The 16,847-nt window shown below is 38.8% G+C and overlaps 1 protein-coding gene across 1 annotated transcript in view; it reads right to left on the reverse strand.

Annotated features, from left to right (window-relative positions):
* Positions 1 to 16,847, reverse strand: part of CCDC92B (coiled-coil domain containing 92B) — a 487,027-nt gene that overhangs the window by 186,571 nt on the left and 283,609 nt on the right. The window contains exon 3 of the mRNA XM_044054417.1: positions 4,485 to 4,532. Within this exon, the coding sequence (XP_043910352.1) occupies positions 4,485 to 4,532 (48 nt within the window). The remainder of the gene's footprint in view (positions 1 to 4,484; positions 4,533 to 16,847) is intronic.

Raw genomic sequence — 16,847 nt, forward strand, 5'->3', positions numbered from 1 at the left:
TGTGGAAGTAGACTTTTTTGATGGAAATGTTCTGAACTGGCCAGTTTTGTCATTATTGGTTCATGCATTTTGTTTCATTGCCTACTGGAAAAATGTTCAAACAGTACATTTAAAATGCTCTAAGTCTAACAAGTGTGCTGTATTATACAAGGAATATTATAAAGTCAGGAAGGTGTATCAAAGAACATGTGTATGTTTCTTGTTTTGTGTGCAATGGGCCTATGATTTGAAAACAGCCCAAAGTTAATCTTATCCACCACAGGCCAGATGCATTTTCTTTGGATGTAGAGTGGGTTTCAATGCTGTTTCAATGAATGTGCGTTTCGAGGGCAGAGACGTTTTAATGCCAAGTCTATTTTCATTGTGAGACAGTATTGCTTTGTTTAGCAGATGTAAAAATAAAATGCAAATAATCATTGTAGAAGTAAAGTAGTATGCACACATTAGTGTTTATGGTAAATGGGGCGAAATAGCCAGGTAATGGTATAGGACATTGGAATGGCTGCAGGGGGTCAGTGGTGCCATATTTTGGCTGTCTGTACTTCAGTTTGCGTTTGAAAGTTGGTATCCCACAATTCCACTGGAATGGGTGGGGTTACATAATTATGTATGCAAATTTTATGTTAATCAGCGTACAGATTTGTACCTATTTTTCATGGGCCTTGTCCAGATTTTTGATGTTTCGAGGTTGAGAGGTATGAGAGTATGATGTTGGTAGGTAAGAGTTAAAATCCCTGCTGGGTGGTTCGCTGCACAGCTGAGAGCTATTAAAGAACTGCTCTGCTATATAGCAGGCGGTTCTAAGGGAAAATACGTCTATTGGCGCTTTTGAGTCTATAACCACCAAGAGTTATCCCCTCTGCACGGTGGTGCATGATGGCGCACTACTTGCAAGCAAGAGCAAAGCAGCTAATACAAACAAACCAATGAAAAAGCTCAAACTGAGCCGTGTACCAATGAAATAGCTTAAACTTGAGCCAGGTGCCAATGAAATAGCTCAAACTGAGCCCTGAACCAGTAACCTTCAATTAGATAGTCCTACTGTACACTCCTACCATGAGGGTACGGGGGGGCTTCTCCAAAAAAAAAAAAGATGTCCTGAGTTTTAGTGCTCAGTTTACAAAGAGAACTGAATTCAGCAAGTCTGAATTGAATCTATACTACGGCCAACAGAAGTGGAGTGGAACAGAAAAAAGCAGGATATATATATATATATATATATATATATATATATATATATATATTTTTTTTTTTTTAATTAAATAAGCAACAATGCAAAAAGCAGCACAGTTTTTCTTGAATTAATAATAGCAACAGAATAAAACAGCAGAAACAGATATTTTCTTAAATTAAGTAAAAGCAGCAGCTGGTGTGAAATACAGTCAAAGTGCAACAAATGCAGTAGTAAAATACAGTGCAAAGCAACCTCAAACAGTACAGCTTTTTAAACTGCTGAAGTATAGTCACAGTATATAACAGAAGTGCAAAGAAAAAATACTTAGAGCCCTTTTGTGGGTTTCCCAGCTCAAAAAGACCAGGTAAACACCTACAGCCAGTAGATGAGTAATCCCAGTCCTCCTAATGTAAAAGTACAGTAAGAGGGTGTCCAGAGTGAAGTACTACCACAAACACACTTAAAGATACAGATACAGCAGTGTGCCTTAAACAGCTCATTAAAGTGTGATTATTCAATAAAAATACTTCAATTTGTATAAATGAGCCAAGAGACAATTGTACAGAATTTATAAAGGCACTAAAAACAAGATACACTGATTAATAAGTTCTCCAGCCAATAAAACTACATGCAGAAATCTCAAGTGTTTCCTCAATCTAGACAGACCAGGTTACCTCCCAGTGCACTAGAAGGAAAATCCACTATCTTGATGAGAAAACATGTGCTGGCTAGAGTGTAAAAAAACACTACTTTATCCAACAGCTAGCTAGATAATTAATTCAGGTGAAGTAAATCAATACAGCTGACAATAAGAGGCAAAATTTACTTTTTTCGATATATGCACAAGGAAAGGCAAATAAATAATTTAAATAAAAAATTCAAGATAGCAGCAGTGTAGAAAGGGAGGAGCTTATTAAGCACAATTTACAATAGGTGTGGGAACCTTAAAAACACCAGGTTTAAATAGAAGACTGACAAATGTGGGGGTGGGTGGAAAACCTAGCAGTGAATCATCAGCAGTGCTATACCTTATGCAGGCTTGAAATCCTTCAGACAAAGACAAAGGCCCAGAATTTCACTTTGTATTTAAGTATCACATGGGCGGCCACAGTGGTGCAGCAGTTAGCGTTGTCACCTCACAGCAAGAGGTTCTACGGTTCGATCCTCAGCTGGGGTGCCTTCTGTACGGAGTCTGCATGTCCTCCCTGTGGTCACGTGGGTTTCCGCCGGGTGCTCCGGTTTCCTCCCACATCCCAAAGACATGCTGTAGGTGGATTGGACACTCTAAATTGACCCTAGGTGTAAGTGCGTGCATGTGTGTGCCTTCTGTGGAAGGTTGGGCGCCGGGCTGGCAACTCAACACCATAAAACTCCACTGCCAATCATGAGCAGACAGGTGATCCGCTGTGGTGACCCCTAACCGGGAAAAGCCGAAAGAAGAAGAATTTATCACTCAGGAGACAATTCAAATTAACCAATGAAAAAACATGTGAAATATGAGCCAAAATAATTTAAGTGCCCATGTCTCACACAGAATAAAATCACCAGGCCAAGATTTCTTAAAACAGAAAACAAAATGGAGTAGGTAAGACAAAGAGCAACTCTGCCAGTAAAAGACAAAAAATACAGGTTTACTTTCTCACCCAGCATTGAATCACCAGCAGTGTTATACCTTATACAGGCTTGAAATCCTTCAGACAAAGACTCTTCAATTTAGTAGTTGAGTGTTAACTTGGTTAGGTTACAACATGTTGATTTATATTCACCGAGGTTCACTTACAGGAACTTTCAAAAGCTTGTAGCTGAGCTGGTTCATTCTGCTATGTATGGCTCTGATACTGTAACCAGGCATCATAACTGGAACAGTACCCTTGATGCACAGTATGCATTTATAGAAATGACTCACAATGGTCAAATGTGTAAGAAACATGAACATTTAAGTGCCACATGTCTCAGATTGCATTTGCACTGTAATACATATTACACAGGGCAAACAGACAATAAGGACAGCCAAACTGCATTTCCTCTTACTAGAAATGGAACAGAATTCAAGCGTCTTTTTAAAGTGGAAGTTTCTAAATGAACATTGGTCAAGTAGTATCTGCTAGAAAGCTCACTTTGATGAACTTGACACGTAGTGAGGGAAAAGACTAGAAGAAGTGGTATGGCAAACTCATAAGTCACAATATACAGAAACAGGAAGTCTAGGGTACAGTCCAATGAGTGGAATTGGCTTTGCTCCTCATAAAACAAACAGGAATGGAAAACACTGACCCTAGTCTGGAGACCAGCAAGGAATGTCTAGACAGTTAACACTCATTTACCCCTTTCATCTAAGAAACCACAATGGTCATGATGTTGTTTTTCAATACACAAGCATCCAATGCAGAACCAGGGATTAATGTAGTACTGTATTAACAACTCAGTAGGAAAGGTATTCCCTGATCCTTGTCTGGGGATTGAACTCAGGACCTCTCACTTTCTGTGCAGATGTCACTACCACTGGACCAAAAAGGAGTATCTGGAGAGTTAGATACCTCATTTCTCCCAAGAGCAGTTGTTTCTTATTTCAATACTGATGCAATGTTAGGTTAATTCTTGGTTCTATTGGATGTTTCTGTGTTAAAAAAAAACAAAAAAACATGGTGGCTTCCTAACAGAAAGGAGGTTTCGTGTTCAATCTCAGACAAGGGTCAATGTTTTCCTTTTCTACTAAGTTGTTAATGCAATACTAGGTTAATCATTGGTTTATCATAAAAAACTGTTTCCTGTTACTGAAGACTGTAACATCTATAATGCTACAGATACATTATTACTACAGTGCATATAGCTGAAATTGTTCAAAAATGTATATTCTGCATAACTGATAACATTTTGCTGTGACTGCTGTGTGTTATTTTTTATCTTGATGTGCCTGGAAATGGACTGGTTAACAAACAAACACATATATAAATAAAGTCTTGCTATTCATATTAATATGCTTTTATCACATAGTTTTTTTTTTTTTTTTTGGAAATTGCTATTTTTGGATGTAGATGTTTGAGACTTTGTGGTCAGAAATATGATACCAGCCTAGTTAGAACCCTTGTGTTTACTAGTGGATGTTGTGGCATGTCACTATACCAGGCTTGAAACTAATAAGAGCATAGAAGTCAGAAGATCACTAGAGTAAAGTTAAACTTTGGAATAGTTGGCATTATGGAAGACTGAATGCTACTACACCTCTGCTTTTAAGTTTATATAACTCAGAATTTCTCACTGCCTTCATGAAGGCCTAGATACATTATTTAATAACAGGTGTTAGTCTTACCTTCTTGAATCAATTCTTCTTTCTTGGTCTCCAGCTCACAGGTCAATTCTAAATGGAAAGGAGGTAAAAAAAAAAAAAAAAAAAAAAAAAAAAAAGAAAAAAAGAGAGAGAAACTTAGATTATGATAATTTAGGAGCTGCATGTGACTTAACTTTCAAACATCTATGAGAACTAAGAAAGACCTGTCCCAGTGCAGAAAAAGTTATGCTTGAACTTTTTTTCTCTGTCAAGAATTTCAGCAATGTATTTGTGTCAATGCAATTTCCAGTTTAAATAAAAAAAACTACTTGCCTGGACACATGGATAACCAGAGTTTAGGAATGTCATTTTCTGGATGGTGAAGTTCAAACAGTGGTAGGTGTAGAATACATGAGCATTAACTGCAGACTAAAGGTACCATATTCACATTCAGGATTATAATGGGAAATGTGGTACCCATCACAGAATCGACACAACATCCCCAAATGGAATCTGTCTTTGTTCTGTTGCTGTTTGGAGGAAATGCTCCCTGAAAGCTCACTCTGGATTAATATACATTGTTGGGGATTCAGGTTGTCAGTGCCTTATGACACATTTTGCTGTTACTTTGTTTCAGGTTGTGGAGTTTGTACTTTGTGTGTTTTAGGCTATCATACTTTGCGATATTGTTGTATAACAATGCAGATCAAATTATATCAGCAGGATTGTAGCTACTTAGCAACACTAATTTCTGTCATCATCTTGGGAAATTACAAGGGGTATTCAGAATAGTTTAACCAGCTTATCAGTTATTGATGTGGGTGGTCTAATGGTTAAGGTGTTTGCTTTACAAACACAAGGTGCAGGATTCGAGTCTCACAAGGGATAATTGGCTAGGTTTAAAATGGCTTGCAAGGGCAGTTAGCTTAGTACTAATCTATGAACTACAGTAAGCTGGCATTTTTTTAGTTTTGCCTGTTTTGACAGAATGTGGCTAAAGTGGCTAATTAAGCATCTCAAACACATTTTTATACTTAAAAGCAGAAATATATTTGAAACACAGATCTAGCCACATTTCATGGCAGTAGGTAAAAACAAAACACTGGCTCATTGTAATTAACATTTAGCTTAAGTCTTAAAGTTTTCTTCATCAGTAGAGAAAGAACAACAAACTTTGAAAACTAGTTATTAGATTAAAACGTATGCAGCTGTTCAGACTTCACCTGTGACGTGAAAGCAGTAGCTAATGTTAATTACCCTCTTGGTAAACCTGATGGCTAGTTGTACATAGAGCTCATTGATTCAGAATATTTATTAAAATAAAGTAAGTACACAATGCACTGCATAGCTTAATGTATTACCTAACTCATGCCAAAACAGCTTGAAATTAAGTTAGACAACTTAAATATGAAACTGTTTACACATTTTTGTGCAGACAGGCAGATATACATAATTTTCTTTCTTTTTTCTTCCACATCCACAGTCTCACCCAGAGATTTACAGCCATGGACGGACAATTTCCCATGGTTTATCCTGCTAGTCTGGCTGATATGGGCATTCTGAGATAGTGTAGCAACTGCCTTATGCATATGGACAACCCTCTACTACTACCACCTAGGAACACAATATGTGAGAGATGCAGTTACATTAAGAATCTAGAATCCTTGCTGTCTCAGTCACAAGCCAGTACATCTGGCACTCAGAAGGTTGTCTGCACAAACACTACAAAAACCTCTAACACCACCCACACATGTACAACACACTCCTACATATGTGAAGGTTCTCAACAAAAACATACCTTAAACAAAAGAGACCTCCGCAGCAAACACACACACACATCACAACCCACAGCAGCAAGCATCACACATAGTACACATGCCTGTGTCTCACAGCCTCTAAGGCCCAGCCACAAACCCAACATACTATTCATAGAAGACTCTATCATGAGACACAGATATGCCCCTCATCAGGCTAGACAAGGAGAAAGTCACAGTAAATTGCTTGTCAGGTGCTAGAATCCACCATATCACACATGCACTCAAGTCTCTTAACTACAGGTACTGTTATGACACTGTCATAGTCCATGTTGGTGTGAATGACTTGAAATGGACCTATCAGGACTACATGAAGAGAGACATGATTGAGCTCTCTGAATATATGTGTCCCAGGCAGGTATGTTCCTAGCCTTATGCAGCATCCTACCATAACCCAGAATAATGCCTCAATACAAACAGAAAATGATTGACTTTAACAATTGTCTTAGTTTCTGGTGTTATTCCAAGGGGATCCAGTACCTGACAGCCTGGGAGGACATGACTGACAGACTATGATGCTTTGCCAGAGATGGCCTTCATCTGCTCCCCTGGGCTTCAGGCTTCTGGCAAAGGCTCTTGCCTCCCCCGAAGTACCTTTTAGTCATGAGCACAAAATTAACAACATGAAAAATTCTTCTAAACAAAATTTAAAGGTCATGCTGCTAAACACTAGGAGTCCTAGCATGAAACTGCACTCATTGCAAGCATTCCTTGCCCTGGAGGATGCTGATATTTGTGCAGTCACTGAAACCTGGTTCAAAGCTGTGGAGAGCACCCCAGCTTAACCAGGTTACTCATCCCACCATATTTTCAGACCCTAAATGGAGGGCTACAAAGCCAAAGGAGGTGGGGTTTCAATAGTTATCAAAGACATACACACCTCTAGGCTGGTCAAATGGTATGATGCACAGAAGACACTCCGAGTGCAGTTAACTGTTGGAAAAACACCAATTCAAATCATAGCTAGCTACAGACCCCCACCCATGACTCAAGATGCCCACTCCACCTATCTGGACTTACTTGAATCCATCAAGATTCAACCCTCTACCCCGATCTTGGGTGACTAACTACCCAACCATAGAGTGAAAGACCTATTCTAGCCCAAACATGAATGCCCAGAGATTCCTTGACTTTGTCAATGCCAATACGTTGGATCAGCTGGTTGATACCCCTACGAGAAGTGAAAATATCCTGGAACTGGTACTAACCAACATGAGAAGCCTTTGTATCACCCCTACAGTGTCATCCTCCTTGGTAATATCTGACCATAAAGCGATCACCTTGCTCATGTCATTATAAAAGCTGATATGCTTGGGTCTATGTTAAATCATCGAACGCTTAAAAAAATGAACAATGATTTATCAAACCTATGTAAATGAAAGCTTACAATCTCGAACGCTTAAAACAGCAATTTTTTTCCAAGGGAAAAATAATCGCTGTTCCACAAAAAAAAAAAAAAAAAAAAAAGTTAAAACATTACATAAAGTGGGGGGGGGCTTCGACCTTTGACCCCACACCCCCCTAATTAAATATACAAACTCCGAGATCGCACTACAGTGATGAAAATGGCAAAGTAACGGAAGCGGCCAAGCAATTCCTTTCCCAGGGAAAGAATTTGCTTATATGCCGTTTCGCTATTTTGCCTTTTTGTGCTTTCAAGTTCGATCAAGATGCATTCGAAAGAATGTGTCTTCGATCATTTAATAGGAACCTGATATGCTTGATATGTTGCCACTCCAGCACTGTAGTAGTACTGGATATCAAATAAGAGCAGATTGAAAAAAGCATATAATTTAAAAGAGATTTATACATTGAGTAATCAGGAGCAACTACTTAATTAAAAGTTTCGCTAGATTTTCATTATGAAGAAAAGTCTTACATCTTAAATTACTTTTACCTCTTGTTTGGCCATAGGTCAACATGTGTAAAGGCCATTAAGTGTCTACTTTTGTTCTTTAGTTTGGCTCTCAGTAAGGGGTACAATACATATGGAATCGGTATATCGTCCCTTCCATTCATGTGAGTTTTCACATGGTGCTTCAGTTTCCTCCCACATCCCAAATACATGTTGCAGATAAACTGGTGATTTCCTCAAACTGACCATGTTTCTGCATATTGTGTGTGTTCTGCAATGGACTGGCATCTTAACCCGATTTAGTTTCTCTCTGCATTGTATTCACTGAGTGCTGGTATAGACTCTGGTTCCTGCATGATCCTGAACTAGATAAAATGGATAATTAGAGAATGAATGAAAGAAAGAATGAATATACTAATATGTTTTTATCTATGTCAGACTGGGATTTGAAAATATGTAATGTGATAGCCTTAAACTAAAATGACTGGACTATTTTATTATCTTATTATGGAAATTTAATACACAATGAGTCAATACATTTATTGCTTTATATTGGGTACTGCTACTAACATGCTTCAAATACATTTTCTAATTGTAAGTTTTGTTTTTCCAGTGTAAAATGTCTGACATACGTAATGAGCTAAATGCAATAACAGATTCACTATTATTATACAATCTTTAAAAGATGAACATTTTAACATAGGCACAGTGCTTGTGTGGTATACTCCCCCTTTTATCCAGCAATAGGTCTCATTGTTCCCTTTCTCTGGATAGGAAATTCCAGAGGGTCTATATTACATTCTCAAAAGCCGACAATGTTGAATCTGACATTGTTGACACGAGAATAGCTAAACTGCAGAACATCTAACAAGTACACGTAAATCTCCATAAGGGGAGATTTCCATTTACTTCAATGTAGTGCGGTCTCTGAGTTGGTATATTTAAGTAGCAGGGGGTGGGGGGGGGGGCACTGTTGGTTTTTTTTTTGTTTTTTTTATTTTTTTTTCTGAACATTTGATGTTTTAACAGTTCTATCACTAAAGGTCGACCTTTATTGATCCGGACTGTTAAATATTCGATGTTCTAATATAGACCCAATTCCAGATTATGTGACCATGCATATGTTATTTCTGGTAGCCTCCACTCACACAAATTCTGGTTTACTATAGTATACACAGATCAGAAGTTCCTCAAAATGTTAAGCAGCTTTCTGTAATTTATTAAAGTTATTTCTTATAAACAGAACTTTTTTTCAGTAAAGTACTAAAAGCAGCTATCTTAATTGAAAGACCGTCAATAACAAGTGGTCATCTCTCAAATCCTGGATAGTCCATGACGTGAGGATCCTGATATTCTTGTGATGACTGAATTGTAGCTTCAAGATGTTTATTCCAATTTATTTGGCAACATTTTCATAGTTTCACTAATTTTACTAGTAAAATAGCTGGCTCTAGGTTTGGTGAGGGAGTCTTCCTACTAGATAAGAATAGACCAAACATAGTTAAAACATGCCACAGAGAATGTCACAGTTCATGATAAGGTCCATAAATGAATGTATGCTCAAATTATAATGGCTGATCACATCAAATTCATTTTAGGAGTATCCTTTCCAGCATCAGTGAGAACATAGAAAGAGCTTCTCAAGGACTCTTACTTAGCAGATTTACCACAGAAGCAACTTCACACTCTTTGTTGATCTCATCTTAAATTGGCTAGGGCCTAACAGACCTCATCTTAGCATAATACTCTTCTTTCATAATTCTTATCTGGTAAAAGACCTAAAAGGCCTAATCATGTCTCAAACAATAACCTCTTGCCTGATGTAATTGCTTATTCATCACAACTGTTTATCAAAATAGCAGTCTTACTTTGTGCAGTAATCAGTCAGTGGATATTTAAACATCTTCAGAATAATCCATTTTTGTTTCAAGAGGTCCTTCCTTAAGGCAGGTGGAAGTTAGGTTAATACTCAAACTTGATAATGCAGATGACACCCCTCTTCTTGAAGAAAGTATTTCATTTCCTGTCAGGCAGCTTTTTTAGCCTAATCACACCTCATTCCCGACATATGCTTGGCTACCATCTGCACCTCAAGTTTAAATGAAGGAGAGGGAGCTACCATCTGTACCTTAAGTTTAAATGAAGGAGAGGGAGCTACCATCTCCACCTCAAGTTTAAATGAAGGAGAGGGAGCTACCATCTGCACCTCAAGTTTAAATGAAGGAGAGGGAGCCACCATCTGTACCTCAAGTTTAAATGAAAGAGAGGGAGCTACCATCTGTACCTTAAGTTTAAATGAAGGAGAGGGAGCTACCATCTGTATCTTAAGTTTAAATGAAGGAGAGGGAGCTACCACCTGCACCTCAAGTTTAAATGAAGGAGAGGGCGCTACCATCTGCACCTTAAGTTTAAATGAAGGAGAGGGAGCTACCATCTGCACCTCAAATTTAAATGAAGGAGAGGGAGCTACCATCTGCACCTCAAATTTAAATGAAGGAGAGGGAGCTACCATCTGCACCTCAAATTTAAATGAAGGAGAGGGAGCTACCATCTGTACCTCAAGTTTAAATGAAGGAGAGGGAGCTACCATCTGTACCTTACATTTAAATGAAGGAGAGGGAGCTACCATCTGCACCTCAAATTTAAATGAAGGAGAGGGAGCTACCATCTGCACCTCAAATTTAAATGAAGGAGAGGGAGCTACCATCTGTATCTCAAGTTCAAATGAAGGAGGGGGAGCTACCACCTGCACCTTAAGTTTAAACAAAGGAGGGGGAGCTACCATCTGTATCTTAAGTTTAAATGAAGGAGAGGGAGCTACCATCTGTACCTTAAGTTTAAATGAAGGAGAGGGAGCTACCATCTGTACCTTAAGTTTAAATGAAGGAGAGGGAGCTACCATCTGTACCTTAAGTTTAAATGAAGGAGAGGGAGCTACCATCTGTATCTTAAGTTTAAATGAAGGAGAGGGAGCTACCATCTGTACCTTAAGTTTAAATGAAGGAGAGGGAGCTACCATCTGTACCTTAAGTTTAAATGGAGAGGGAGCTACCATCTGTACCTTAGGTTTAAATGAAGGAGATGGACCAGGATCAGCATGGAAGAGGAAGACAGATGATCTCAGTATCCAAAAAACTTCTTAACCTGTATACATCAATACTACCCATCCATCCACCCAGAACCCCTTTTTCCCACTTTTGCACATGGGGTTAAGGTGTCACTTCAGCAGTAACAATCATTTAGAGGCAAGGATTACACTGTTGGTTGGCTAGCCCTGTTGCAGTAATTCATCCATACCACACACTCACACCACACACTCACACATATGGCCAATTTAGGGTGTCCAATCCACCTGCTGCATGTCTTTGGGATGTAGAAGGAAATTGGAGCACCCGGAGGAAACCCACATGAACACAGAGAGTACATGCACGCACTGTACAGAAGACACCGCAGCCAAGAATTGAATTGGGGAACCTCTTGCTGTGAGGCAACAACTCTATTCTCTGTGCCACCATGCCACCTTATACCTCAGTACTAGACAGCTACCAATTCTGCCAAATCAATACACTTAGAAAATCTGACTTTGCTTGCCAGAAAAAAAATGCTTTGGAGGTTACCAAATAATTAAATTCCCCTAGTGAAACCACACTTGACTGGCTCAGCACACCTTTGAAGAAGAATGTATAATAGCATTTAAAAAGGAAATATTTTAAATGCAAAAACAGTTATGAAGAGTTATGGAGTGATACACTTTACTTTTTGATTCATCTCTTAATCCCTGCTCCTTTATTATACTTTTAGTGAAAGGTGATGTATTTGTGTGGTTATTTAAAGACAATATTATACCGCCATTATACTGGATAGCTAAACTTATATATTTCTGCATGCCATTTAATTGAAAAAGCTCATTTTGTCCTAATTCTTTACTAGTTTATTAAATAACTAACAAAAATGGTGATAAAGTAAAAGAAACGAGAGAGAGAGAGAGAGACAGAGAGACAGAGAGAAAAAGGAAGGGAGAAAGAGAGATACCATAGTATTACAGCCAGGCACCTAACAATTTGTTGTTCTTTTTCCACTCAAGTTCAAGAAACTGCACTGTGAATGCAGTGGTTCAAATCCAGGTCAGGGGGAACAAATCTATGTCTACATGATCAACCTGATAAATGAAATCTGAAATAACTGCAAATAATGCCAGTACTCATAAGCTTGTCATCAATAAGAAAATAAGACAACATTTAAAGAACAACCATTTCCTAAACATTTCCTTTTCCCGTAGTTTATTTTCCTCCATACAAAATTACTCATATACTGTCATATATAAAAAAGCAATACTAACCTCTTTCTTCTGATGTGTGGTATCACTGAATTATATCTAGGAATTCCAAGCTGTATATCTGTATACTGTAATTTGCAGTTGCTTTCCTTCTCTTCCCTTCCTTGGGGCCAAAAACTTCTGAGTCTTTGAAAATTCACAGCTCTTTTGCTTTGCAGTATCAGAGTAAAGAAACTTGATACCAATGTCAGAAAAGGACTGATTTGGGAATCAAATTATTTTTTTTTCAAAAACTCCAATTTAAGTTCAGTTTTGCAGATGAAGAAAAAGAAAACTGACTTCCTGCAGTGCGTTTAAATTGAGGCAAAGACCACACACCAGAAAATGTTACTGTAAGAAATTTTCAGATAATCTGTCTACCAAATATTAAACAACGATTCTGAATGTTGCTATTCTAAGTCAATGTAAAAAAGAGATGGCATTACTGAATAGGGTGTGATAATCACATTTTCTTTTGAAGACCCATGATGCACTATGGAAGAGAAAGCTTAATCAAGACATAAGTCATATCAGTATGTCCGTCCCCATGAGAGTATGTTGGCTTAGAACAAAGTACACTTTAGTAAAGATTAGAGTTTTCAGAAATTAGTATCCCATAAAACATTGTCTTAAGATAAAGCATGTATCTTTTTTAAGGTTCTGGTCAAAGCTGTTCTATAAAGTACTTTAGGAAGAAAAAATAATACTTAAAAAGAAACAATAGTGGAGGTTAGATTACAACTGTCTCTCTGTGTTATTTACTAAGCCTCTTGATGTGACAGAGAGTTTGCTTGATTTCACTGGTTTATTAGAAATATTTAAAATTCAAGAAAAAAGATCCAGTATTTGGGAACAATAGTTTAAAAATAATAAAAATTAATAAAATAAAATAAACACGGTCTACAAAATGAAGACCACAATTAAACTATGAAATAACCAAAGAAATTACTATGAAAATCATGCTGGAGATCATAGCCACACAAAAATCATTTAAAGCTTGTGGCAAGATGAATCAGTTTGTTGCTGTCCACACAGCAATAAGGAAATATAACAGCCAATATCAGAGCAACAACAGACAATAGTGCGACAATCCAACTGCTCATTTTGTAGCTAAATAGAACAAACTGTGCATATTAAATGTGCTGTGGCAGAAACTGGTTATACACATGTATATAAAATATGTGGAGATGATACACCTATTGTTAGCTTTAAAAGTAAGATAATTGAACCTACAGACTTGGGGGGGAGGGGGTATTCAGAAGGGTTATCTCCATAGTATACTGCATTATTGTTGTGATCTAGTGCTGCTACTTGAGCTAACTAGCAATTCAGAGGCATGCAATGGCTGCATGGAGCAAAATATTGGTGACTAATTTGCATGTCTCTGAATCAAGTAAATAATGCAGTCTGTATTAGTATTCCCCTTCCAACCCATGCAATGTTATTGTACAGGCGCACACACACACACACACACACACACACACACACACACACACACACACACACACACACACACACACACACACACACACACACACACACACACACACACACACACACACACACACACACACACACACACACACACACACCCACACAGACACACACACAAACACACACACACACACACACGGATCACCAGAGACGCCTTAACACTTGGGGACAGACACACACATGAGGATCACCAGAGACACCTTAACACTTAGACACACACACAATGCATATATACACATGCCTATACTAATGTGGTCACAAACATGACTCTACATATAATACTTACCTGCTGTGATGTTAACAAATATGCCGTTGCCATAGCAATTGGCTTGCACTGTAAAGTATTTTGTTCAATCCTCACTGCTCAGCCCTGAAATAGCATGGTAATGCTCATCTTTAGTCACTCAGTCATGCATCTTTGATCCTTGTGTAAGGCTCTGGGGCACAACATTTGACTAATTTACACTAATTATTAATTATATAAATAATCTACATGAACTACTCTACTGGATTGCTGCATTTGGATGTAGCAGTATGTAGCAGTGCTATGGAGTGCTATATGTCAGAGGTTTCATACCATCATAGTGTTACACACAGTCTTTGAGTCACTCCCTCATAGTGCACTGAGCAGTTCTGCTAGAAATAACCTTTGCAGTTAACATAAACAGACTATGTGTTTCTGAATACCCCCTCTAAGGGTGAACTTTTAGAGGAAAATTCTTACAAACCCAAATCATAAAAAAAATATGGCAAAGTATTTGTTTAACTTGAGTGCACCATTATCAATTTTAGGCTATTTCATAGGTTCATAGGTAGGTACTAGGCTATTAGCCCTAGGGCTTATATAAGCCTAGCCAAAAAGGTACCCTGGCTTTCCCCACCCAAGAAAATTATTTTCCTGTGCCCCTGTTGAGCAGAGCCACAGAGGTGATGCCTGGGGTGAATTTCCTATTTCCCGTCAAGATTTATCTTGAAGAGTGCTAATGAGGAGCTTTGTTTGATATAGATAGGTAGTTTTTTCCAGAGTATGGGAAGTCTCTGGGATAGGAATCTATCCCTCCAGCATGTTCTGTTTATTGTGGTGACAAGGTTTAGGTCCCTAGAGCGTGTAGCTCACAGGGATTGGGATTTCTTTAAGTGGAGCATGTCCAACAGCCCTGGGTTTGACATAGTTTTGTATGTTAGGCAGAGATCGCCTCTGAGTAGGCGATATGTGACGGAGTAAAGCTGGAGTTTTTTGAGACAGTCCACGTAGGGCATCTGTTTGAAGCTGGTAATCCTCTTTGTGAGGTATTTCTGCGGCCTTTCCAGTTGTTGTGGATGTCTTGTGAGGTACATACCAAAAGGGGCGTTGTACTCTATAATGGGTCTAATGAGTGACGAGTACAGGGGAAAGTACAGTTGTGTACACTTACCATAAATGTAGATGTTCGAGTGTATTCACTGTTGCAGTCATTACATTTGGGTAATCCTGCTGGCAGGTTGCCCTCAGTCGGCCTGAATTCCAAAGTCCTGGGTCCTGCATCGGCTGCAGTCACCCCTTCCCTGACGTCAGGTCATCAGGGGTATAAGAGAAGTGGCCGACGCCATTTTCTTTAGTTTTTCTTGCTCCAGATGTCAGGTGCCCCCTAAAAGGGTAGCCAAAATTTATATATATATAAATACATGCACCAATATAAACTTTACCTTCATCTACAAGCAAATACATCACATAGATTGTATAAATCAGAGAAGGAAAGATAGGTTTCATCTGAAGAAAGGGGGAAGGCGGGTGGGTAACCTGGACTGCAACAGTGAATACACTCGAACATCTACATTTATGGTAAGTGTACACAACTGTACTATGTTCTTCGTGTTTCACTGTTGCAGTCATTACATTTGGGTAGAGTCCCAAAGCTATATTTGGGAGGCTGGAGCTAAACAACATTAGGAGCGGCTATGAGGCCCTGCAGAACTGCAGTGGCAAAGCCTGCCCTGGATTTAGAGTAGAGTGGCAGATGATAGTGCTTTGTAAAGGTGTGCGCTGAACTCCAAGTAGCAGCCTCTAAAATGTCCTTGGTTAGTACTCCCCTGAGAAAGGCTGCTGAAGTGGCTGCAGCTCTGGTTGAATGTGGCCTAATGCCCTTAGACACTGGCTTGCCATGGTGTAAGAAGCAGAAATGAATGCAGTGGTCTATCCACTTTGAAATAGTCTGCTTTGAGATAGCCTTTCCTTGTGATCCTGCAGCATATGCCATTAGTAATTGCTCTGTCTTTCTGAAAACTTTGGTTTTGTCCAAGTAGAATCTAAGTTGTCTGTGTACGTCCAAAGAATGCAGAATTCTCTCCCCCTTGTTCTGTGGATTTGGATAAAAAGTTGGCAGATGAATAGTTTGGTTAAGAGCCACAATGGACACCACCTTAGGCATAAATGTTGGGTTTGTCCTCAGAGAGACCCTGTCTGGATAAAAAATGATAAAAGGTTCCACAGCCATGAGTGCCTGTAGCTCTGAAACTCATCTTGCAGAAGTTATTGCTAGGAGCAGAGCTATTTTCCAAGATAAAAACTTTATATCCGCAGTAGCAGCTGGCTCAAAAGGAGGCAGGGTGAGTTTTTCCAAGACATAGTTGAGGTCCCATGCAGGCATTGTGATCTCCTTGGAGGCCTTAAATGTTTGGCTCCCCTGAGGTACTGCTTTAATAAGGGATGAGAAAAGATTGGTGGCTCTGTATTGTAATGAGCTGAAATGGCAGAGGCATGAATTTTAATAGATGAAAAAGATAGGCCTTTGTCCAGCATCTCAGTTAAGTATTGCAAAATCTGAGGAATATTTGGCACAGCTGTATCAGTTACTTGTACCTGGTTCCAAGCACAGAATCTCTTCCATTTTCCAGCATAAGATTTTCTAGTACTAGGCCTTCTGGCTTACAAAATGACATCCATCACA

Source organism: Protopterus annectens, chromosome 13.part0 (genome assembly GCF_019279795.1).
Source record: "Protopterus annectens isolate FY-2018-M chromosome 13.part0, PAN1.0, whole genome shotgun sequence".
Taxonomy (NCBI): domain Eukaryota; kingdom Metazoa; phylum Chordata; order Ceratodontiformes; family Protopteridae; genus Protopterus; species Protopterus annectens.